Source organism: Microchirus variegatus, assembly GCF_963457635.1.
Source record: "Microchirus variegatus genome assembly, chromosome: 4".
NCBI lineage: Eukaryota > Metazoa > Chordata > Actinopteri > Pleuronectiformes > Soleidae > Microchirus > Microchirus variegatus.
In genome coordinates, this window is record NC_139805.1 from 28,898,253 (window position 1) to 28,907,585 (window position 9,333).

At 35.7% G+C, this 9,333-nt stretch overlaps 1 protein-coding gene across 1 annotated transcript; it reads right to left on the reverse strand.

Annotated features, from left to right (window-relative positions):
- Window positions 1-4,585: 4,585 nt before the first annotated feature.
- atpaf1 (ATP synthase mitochondrial F1 complex assembly factor 1) lies at window positions 4,586-8,685 on the reverse strand (the record flags this gene model as incomplete). Its single annotated transcript, XM_083888754.1, has 9 exons — window positions 4,586-5,302; window positions 5,475-5,582; window positions 6,469-6,564; window positions 6,676-6,723; window positions 6,957-7,007; window positions 7,112-7,174; window positions 7,482-7,544; window positions 7,623-7,731; window positions 8,471-8,685. 9 exons carry the CDS (start codon window positions 8,683-8,685, stop codon window positions 5,129-5,131), a joined length of 927 nt encoding a protein of 308 aa, XP_083744880.1. The 3' UTR covers window positions 4,586-5,128.
- Window positions 8,686-9,333: the final 648 nt, after the last annotated feature.

Sequence of the window (9,333 nt, forward strand, 5' to 3'; positions counted from 1 at the left end):
CTGAGACACAGCAGCAGCAAGAGGACGCACTCAGGGAACCACAGCGGTGGAGCACAGGTACAGTCGGAGGCTGTGCACGGACACAGATTCCAAGTGTCTGGTAAATCTGTCGGCCAATCAGATTAACGAGCGCTTATGTACCAGGCAGCATTTTTTGTAAAAACGCAGAAAAAAACCCAAACAAGTGTGAATGGATGCAATTGTATCCCAGTGTATCACAAACTGAGTGTGTGTGAGTCATGCTTTGTCAACCTGACAACATTAAATAATGAGGCCGAGTGCAAACTTTGAAGAAGCATCGAACAACAAACCCTTGTGGTTAAAAATACTCAACTGAATGTTGAGATCAGTCTGGTTTACAAACACTTTGTTGCCTTTAACAGTGTTAAACCAGATTCTAACTAGAAATTGTTTTTAGATTTACATCTGATCTGAATTATGTTTTTCAATCTCAATTTTTGAAGGAAAAAACAGACTATCATTATGTTGTATCATGCTATTTTTTTTTACCAGGGAAGTTCGCCCCTTTATCATCCCTCCATGTTCTTAATGTTCCCTTGACAGGAACATATTTACTGAAAGCACCTTCACAGTAAAGTATGTAGCATTAATACAGGAAATAAAGGTAAGGCTTTCAGAATGTCTGCCTCAATCAACATTTTATTTATCTGGATCGGTCACAGCCCATCACCTCCACAAAACAACGTGGAAATATTGTTTCAGTATTTTTTTTTTTGAGTAATCCACTCATGAAAGCATTACCTCTGTTTTCACGAGGTAACGACAAAGTAGCACATTTATTGTGTCTTACTGTGAAATACTTACAGAATGATTGTAAGTATGTGTATTTTTTTTAGTTCTGGATTAGAAGAAGCACTTCAGAGTCGTTTGGTAGTTGTGTTGTTTTTATTGCCTAAATCTTGTATCAGACACACAGTTTAGTTGAAATAATGTGACACTGAGACATCTTTCTTCTACGATTTATTCTACGATTTATGAGAATGTCGTTCAAGTCCAGCCACTGTACTGTACAGTATGTTACAGTCAGCCATTATAGACATCTAGGAATGAGGAGGTTAGTTTTATTATTAGCGTTTTTTTTGGATATTTTTGTATGATTTTTTTTGATACAAATAGACTTGAGAGATGTGTAGCACATTGTTGTTTGGTGGATTTCCAGTGTTTGTCTGTGTTATTTTCTGTTATTGTCTGTACAATGCTTGTGCCATGGAGGTCCATAGTTAAAAAGTACAGAAGCCAGTGTGTGTGTGTGTGTGTGTGTGTGTGAGAGAGTTAATGTTTGATAAGGCTGTTGTGAGTAGGAGTTTTATCACTGACCATCCCTAATGACTCCAATTGGGGATTTGCACAGTATTTTTTTTTTCATATTTGAACACAATAAAAGTGAAAAATGAACAACTTTCAGTTCTGTTTGTGTTCATTTTACAACTTAATGAAAACTGCATGATCTCCTGTTCAATCTGCATATGCTCTGCATTCATCCACATTTGTCTCAGTAATTAAGATAATCAGTTTTTACTTTACTTTAATTTAAGATGTGGACCAGAGAACTGACCAATTCAAAATAAGTAGATAGTGTGCTCCCCCCCCCTCCTCCTGTGAAACTGTCTAATCTTTCATCTTTTCCTGTGTGTGGAGCTTGTGGACAGAGCAGAACTGAATGAAGCAGCAAAAACACAAAAAGGAATGCTGAGAGACTGCAGAAGTCGCAATGACCTCATGTCATGACTCCCGACTCTGGAGTCCCAGATACCAACACCAGCTCCTCTCGATTGTCCTGGCACCAGCAGAGGTCTGTGATCTAATGTAAAATAATGAGCATCATACGTTTTAAAAGACGTGGAATTATCCTTTTACCAGGTAATCATATTGTGATAATGACCAAAAAAAAATGTTTCATAAAATATGTTTCATAAAATATTCTTTTCAAAAAGTTTTTCTTTCCAAAAAGTTTTTTTTTCAGTTGTTATTTGAAACAAGATTTTTTTTCAAAACGTCTTACTATACTATGTCGTCCAAAATTTGACAATTAAAAAAAAAAAAAATAAATAAATTTGGTCCAAAATTTGACAAAAATGTCATACTATACTATGTGGTCCAAAATGTGACCAAAACGTCATACTATACTATGTCATCAACCAGAATGAAATACATATACTATGTTGTCCAAAATTTGGCCAGTTTTTTAAAAATAAATGTTGGTTCAAAATTTGACAAAAACGTCATACTATACTATGTCGTCCAAAATCTGAAAATGTTTTGAACATTTTTTTTAGTCCAAAATGTGACCAAAATGTCATACAATACTATGTCATCGACCAGAATGTAATTCTATACTATGTTGTCCAAAACTTAGCCATGTTTTTTTTAAAAAAAACAATTGGTCTAAAATTTGACAAAAACGTCACTATACTATGTCGTCCAAAATCTGAAAATGTTTTGAACATTTTTTTTTTTGTCCAAAATGTGACCAAAACGCCATACTATACCATGTCAATCGGCCAGAATGTAATACTATACTGTTGTCCAAAATTTGGCCAGTTTAAAAAAAAAAAAGAATTTGGTCCAAAATTTCACAAAAACGTCATACTATACTATGTCGTCCAAAATCTGAAAATGTTTTGAAATTTTTTATTTTTTGTCCAAAATGTGACCATTAGCTATACTATACCATGTCATAGACCAGAATGTAATACTATACTATGTCGTCCAAAATGTGGCCAGTTTTTTGAAAAAAATAATTTTGGTCCAAAATTTGACAAAAACGTCATACTATACTATGTCGTCCAAAATCTGAAAATGTTTTGAAATTTTTTATTTTTTGTCCAAAATGTGACCATTAGCTATACTATACCATGTCATAGACCAGAATGTAATACTATACTATGTCGTCCAAAATGTGGCCAGTTTTTTGAAAAAAATAATTTTGGTCCAAAATTTGACAAAAACGTCATACTATACTATGTCGTCCAAAATCTGAAAATGTTTTGAACATTTTTATTTAGTCCAAAATGTGACCAAAATGTCATACAATACTGTCATCGACCAGAATGTAATACTATGCTATGTTGTCCAAAACTTAGCCATGTTTTTTAAAAAAAACAATTGGTCTAAAATTTGACAAAAACGTCATACTATACTATGTCGTCCAAAATCTGAAAATGTTTTGAACATTTTTTTTTTAGTCCAAAATGTGACCAAAACGCCATACTATACCATGTCAATCGACCAGAATGTAATACTATACTATGTCGTCCAAAATCTGAAAATGTTTTGAAATTTTTTCTTTTTTGTCCAAAATGTGACCAAAACGTCATACTATACTATTTCATCAACCAAAATGTAATACTATACTATGTCGTCCAAAATCTGAAAATGATTTGAAAAACATTTTTTAATCCAAAATGTGACCAAAACGTCATACTATACTATGTCATCGACCAAAATGTAATATTATACTATGTGGTCCAAAATTTGGCCATGTTTTTGAAAAAAAAATGTGTACCAAAAACTTACAAAAACGTCATACTATACTTTGTCGTCCAAAATCTGAAAATGTTTTGAAAAACATTTTTTAATCCAAAATGTGCCCAAAACGTCATACTATACTATGTCATCGACCAGAATGTAATATTATACTATGTGGTCCAAAATTTGGCCATGTTTTTGAAAAAACTAATTTGGTCCAAAATTTGACAAAAACATCATACTATACTATGTCATCAACCAGAATGTAATACTATACTATGTCGTCCAAAATTTGACCAGTTTTTTGAAAAAAATAATTTTGGTCCAAAATTTGACAAAAAAAACCGTCATACTTTACTATGTCATCGATCAGAATGTAATACTATACTAGGTCGTCCAAAATGTGGCCCTGTTTTTGAAAAAAAAACTTTTGGTCCAAAATTTTACAAAAAAAACGTCATACTATATAAACTGTCATCCAAAATCTTTTGAAAAAATGTTTTTGGTCCAAAATTTGACAAAAAAACGTCATACTATATATACTATGTCATCCAAAATCTTTTGAAAAAGTTTTTGGTCCAAAATTTGATAAAATGTCTTACTATACTATGTCGTCCAAAATTTGACAAAAATGGCATACTATACTATGATGTTTTGTTTTTGTCCAAAATTTAACAAAAAAGACATACTATACTATGACATCCAAAATCTATTGAAAAAATGTATTTGGTCCAAAAGTTGACAAAAACGTCTTACTGTACTATGTCGTCCTCAATTTTTTAGAAAAAAATATTTTGGTTCAAAATTTTACAAAAACATCTTACTTTTAGTAGGTCGGCCAAAATGTTTGACTTCCCATCGGTTCGGACCAGGACTGACTAGGTTCTGTTCAAGACTTCTAACATACTGTAAATCAGACTTCTTCTTTTTTTTTTAAACTCTTATAGAGATATTTCAAATTAAGTCCCATATTCACATTATTTAAATAAAAAAAATAAAACGTGTGTTGTAGATCCTCCTCTTACTGGATTTTACTGCATCAATTCACACAACGCACCGGACAGTTTTCCCTTTCACACTTTTAATTGACAAAAGAAAATCTTCAGGGCAGCAAAATACTGTAGATCCAATAGCCTGTTAATTATGGAAATATGATTTGAACAAATTACAACACAGGATATTAATGTTTTTTTTTTGACAATACCACCAGGTCCAGGTCAATTTCCTTACCTTTTTTGTCTTAACAGTTAGTTTACAGGGCAGAAAAGAGCATACAATATATGAGTTTTCTGAAAATGGCTCCCGGGGTTACAAAGTCTCTCTGGTACAGGGTGATAATTTCAGATATATGAGTGATATGATGTTCTTCATATGTTTTTACATTATTTTAGTGAATAATAACCACATTGAATCTTCTGTGGTTACATATTTCTGCACAAAGAAATAATGTGTGACACAGATGATGGAGATAATCAGTCAGGTTAGGAGAACCCAGACAGTTCATGGTTCACAAGAAGCAGCCTGTGTTCCTTTGAGCCCGAATCACAGCCTATGCTGCTACAAAACTCCAGCTGAGAAGCTGTCAATGAGAAGCAAACAGTCTCTAGTCATCAGGCACGCAGATGATCCGACGGCGACCTCAGTCCACGACTGCTGGACTCAAGCCGCTCTGCTCCAGCTCTGCGATCACCGACATGTGTTTGAAGTCTGCAGGTTGGTGGTTGAACAGCTCCACCAGTCGGTACGTCTCCTGCCTCTGTGTGCCGTAGAACAGCTGCACCTGGTTGGCCAAGCACTGGGCCAGGTGGACAGTCTGTGAAGAAGATGCATGGTAGGTGAACATCTTTCAGTGTCTACATAATGGACTGGGAGAAGTGTGGTCACATAATCGGACTCTAAACTGATGAAAGTAACTGTAGGAGTGGATTAAATAATACAGTACAATCAGTTGCTGCTATCATGTGACCTGCAGCTAAAGGACTTACCATAAACTTTGGGTCCATCTCAGCCGTCATGAGGACCACACCTTTCTCCTCCTTCAGCTCCGAGTAATGGTAGAGGATCAGCTGACTGGGAGCATTTTCACCCATTGTCTGGAGATCAACAGGAAGAAAAAAAAAAACACAGTCACCGACAACCTCCACATTAATATGAAGTAAATCAGTGATTTTTCTCTGAGGAAAAAGTCAGAATTTTGAGAAAAAAAAGTCACATTTCTGACTTTAATCTCAGAAGTCAGCCTTTTATGACACTCGGTGACCTTGAGTGTCATGAAAGGTGCTTCCAAATGCATTACAATTATTATTATAGAAGACAGGCTGTTTTTGAAATGCATTTTACATTTGGCCCTAATCCTCTTCCGTACAAAGCATTAAAACGATCGCAACAGCGTATCTGGAACAATAAAACATGACGTGACAATACTTAAAGGTGCATTATGTAATAAATCTAAAGCAACTGGCCATCAAATCCTCCTAATATGTCACAGAGACTCAGGAATAATGTTCATATAACAAACTGAACTCACCAACAACAACAGTACAGACAAAATATTTGCATTAAAAAAAATCTTTTGCAGACTGCAAATCATGTTTATGTTTTAAAATCATGTTTTGGCATGTGGCGCGTCGAGTCCATTAGAACAAGCCCTCAGCCAGAGTCAGATCCTTAGTTAAGATTCATTTATGCTGCCTTTACATACATAGATTCAAATGATGAAGATATTGATGAAACAAACACAAAAGTCTGTTTACGTTCGTGACATTTGAGCATAAATTAGCTTTTTTACTTTAGGATTTTGGATTAGCTGTTATGATACAATAATAGAGTGCAATATGTTTTAGTTTATAGCTGTAATTCATGTTTTTATGAGCATCGAGGTGATGGAACTTCTTTGTTGTAAATAAACTGAATGAATGATATGATTGTGACGTCAACTCTGTGTGTGTGTGTGTGTGTGTGTGTGTGTGCACACATTACCTGGACGTTGATGAGGGAGGTGAAGTGGAGCTCGTGACCGGACCACTGACCCACAAAGAACTCGTAGCCTTCCTTCTGAGGCAAAGCGTAGAGGAACTGAGGAGGACAGGACACCACAGACGGAACATAACCACAGTGCTTGTTTTGTTTTAATAATAATAAACATGTGAAGAAAAAAAACCTGAAACCGAGCAGCAGTAATCTCACCATCGGGCAGGACTTTGACCTGTTGATAATCGTCTCATAGATCTGTGCCTGTAGAGCAGGAAAAGACAGAATATTATGTCACCATTAGGCTTGTGCTTATGTGAATATTTTTTTAACTTTGTTTTTGGATCAATTAAACCATCTTCCGAGTGCAAATATCTCAATATGCAAGTTAAGAAAGTATACTTTGCTTTGGCTCCTGAATGAGGATTGTATTTTGGTGTCACAGTTCAAGAAGGGTCCACATAATCTGACTGAAATAAGATTTAATAAAAACTCACTGGGATGGCGGCGCTAATCGTGTCCTTGGCTGAAAAGTATTTCATCCAAAGCTGAGAAGTAAACACAAGAAAAGCAGTTTAATACATTAACAGGAGGACGTACAGAAGCTGAGGTTCTCACTGATGCAGCGTCCGTCCGTCCCTCACGTTCTCACCTCTGTGATCTCCTCGCCCGTCTTGTCCTGGATCATCTCCATGTTGAAGATGGAGCTCAGCGTCTGAGGAACAATGAGTCATTTACACATGAAACAATCAGCCGACACTGTGTTTACCCACAGGACTGATTCATGTAGAACATCTGCTCTCTGTAAAGAACATACAGTATCTCAACTGCAGCTGCTTCATAACACAGCTGCTCGTATGCTGACTAATAACACAATCTACTCCACAGAAATGTCTTTGCTGTCTTAAGACTCTGTTTCTGACCTGATGAGATGAATTTTGAATGACTGAGATTTATCTATCCTATTGTAGTTTGAAATAATCAAATGATTTGCTTTAATTAAAGCATAAAAAATGTCTCACCTTGTTCTTCGTAAAACCTCCCGATGTTCCGTCACCAGCAGCCACCTTGTCCCTTTGTTCCAGCTGCAAAACAAAACAAATGTGCTTAAAATGTGTGCAACTTTGCCTGTGGTTTTTATTTCTGACGTTCTGATACTTCACCTCCTGCTCCATGAGCCGGACGAACTCCGCCTGCTTCGAGCGTCCGAGCACTTCCTTTTTGCCGTCATGACGCTGCTCTAGTCGAGCCTTGAACTCCTGTGGTTTGGTGCTGAAAGAGAACAAGACAAAGACTGTTGAGCATCTTTACTCTGTGGCATAATAATTCATACAATTATGATTTTGGCGAACATACGCATTCCTCACCCATCCCCTCTACATTTAAAGGGTAATTTAGAGAGGAGGCACATTAAGTTTGTATACATATGATAGATGTTTATAGTGTTTGCATAATTATACTGTTATCTTACTATTACTATATGTTTACTGAAATCTATAGTTTCATAAAACAATTAACAGATGGAATGATGGTGGACAATGGTAAGGCTGATTTTCCAGTAAGATTGTATACAGTATAATAATGGTAAGGGCACATCTCTCTACACACCTGTAATATAAAGGGACCAAAACAAGCCTTATTGGTACTAATAAAGTGATTCAACCGTTTTAAGTCCGTCCACTTCTTGACTGTGTGTGTGATATTGTATTCGGCATGTTACTAATGTTTCCACAAACCTTTCTTTGAATGAAAATCTTGTGTTGTTTCTTTAAGAACGCTTGTCCTTTCACGGATGTGTCAGCTTGTCAATATCATTTTCTATAACTCATTACATTGCTTTATGTTACAAAACGTGAGCCGAACATATCTTTATCATGTCAGTGTTACAAAACAATCGTCACAAATCCTCGAAATAACATTAACAATTGACAATCAGCGGACTACTTTAAAAGTGTGTGTTTTTCTAACGTAGATTCGGGTGTCCCAGAAGGCGTTGAGTTAGCCGGCTAACCTGCGCAGCTTCTGGATCTTGTCCTGGTATTTGTCGTAATACGGATTGTCGTCCAGCTCCGGCTCCTTCCGCACCGAGAAGGCCCGAAACTGCGCCGGTACGAGCCCAGGGATCAGCGTCCTGATGCCTGTGGCTCTGACCGCTAACATGCCCCGATACAAACATGACATTTGTAACATAGCAGCCGCCATCTTTCCATCGCTCCCGTCCCACATCTATAACGTTCCGACCGGATGCATGTTTAATACATTGGTTCCGCAGTAGGTCAAGTAATAATACATTTTGACGATAAAAAAATAATGACAAAGAAATAATGTTTTTCGTAATAGTTTTAGTCTAAAACTGCGTTATAATTGTGTGTTGACTTAACTAAAAGACGAAGAGGTGAAAAACTTGTCTAGGAACAAAAAAAGTGCCTTTTTTTATAGGTTTTTGTATGTTATTGGTGATTTTAAGACATTCTTTTAATAATTTAATAATTTAATAAATAATAATAAAATACATAGCATTAATGCAAAGATAATAATGACTGATAAAACCACAAATGTATTGTTTTGATTTGTGTTTTCCCCTCTTTTGCTCCGGTGTTTGCCTTTGTAGATGACAAATTGACAAACAAATAAAAAATGTTTTACATATTTGTTTCAATAGTTATAGTCAGTGATAGTGATACATGTAAAATGGCATCAGTGTGAGATTAGAAATAATTTATTTGAAGACTATGAGCAAACTGTTGTGTGTACTAAGGCTGCAACAATGATTAGATTAAACGATTTTTACAACAACAAAAAAAAATATCATCATTATTTCCAACACTGATCAAATTTTTTTCGAAACATTTCTGACATTTCACGGACCCCCCT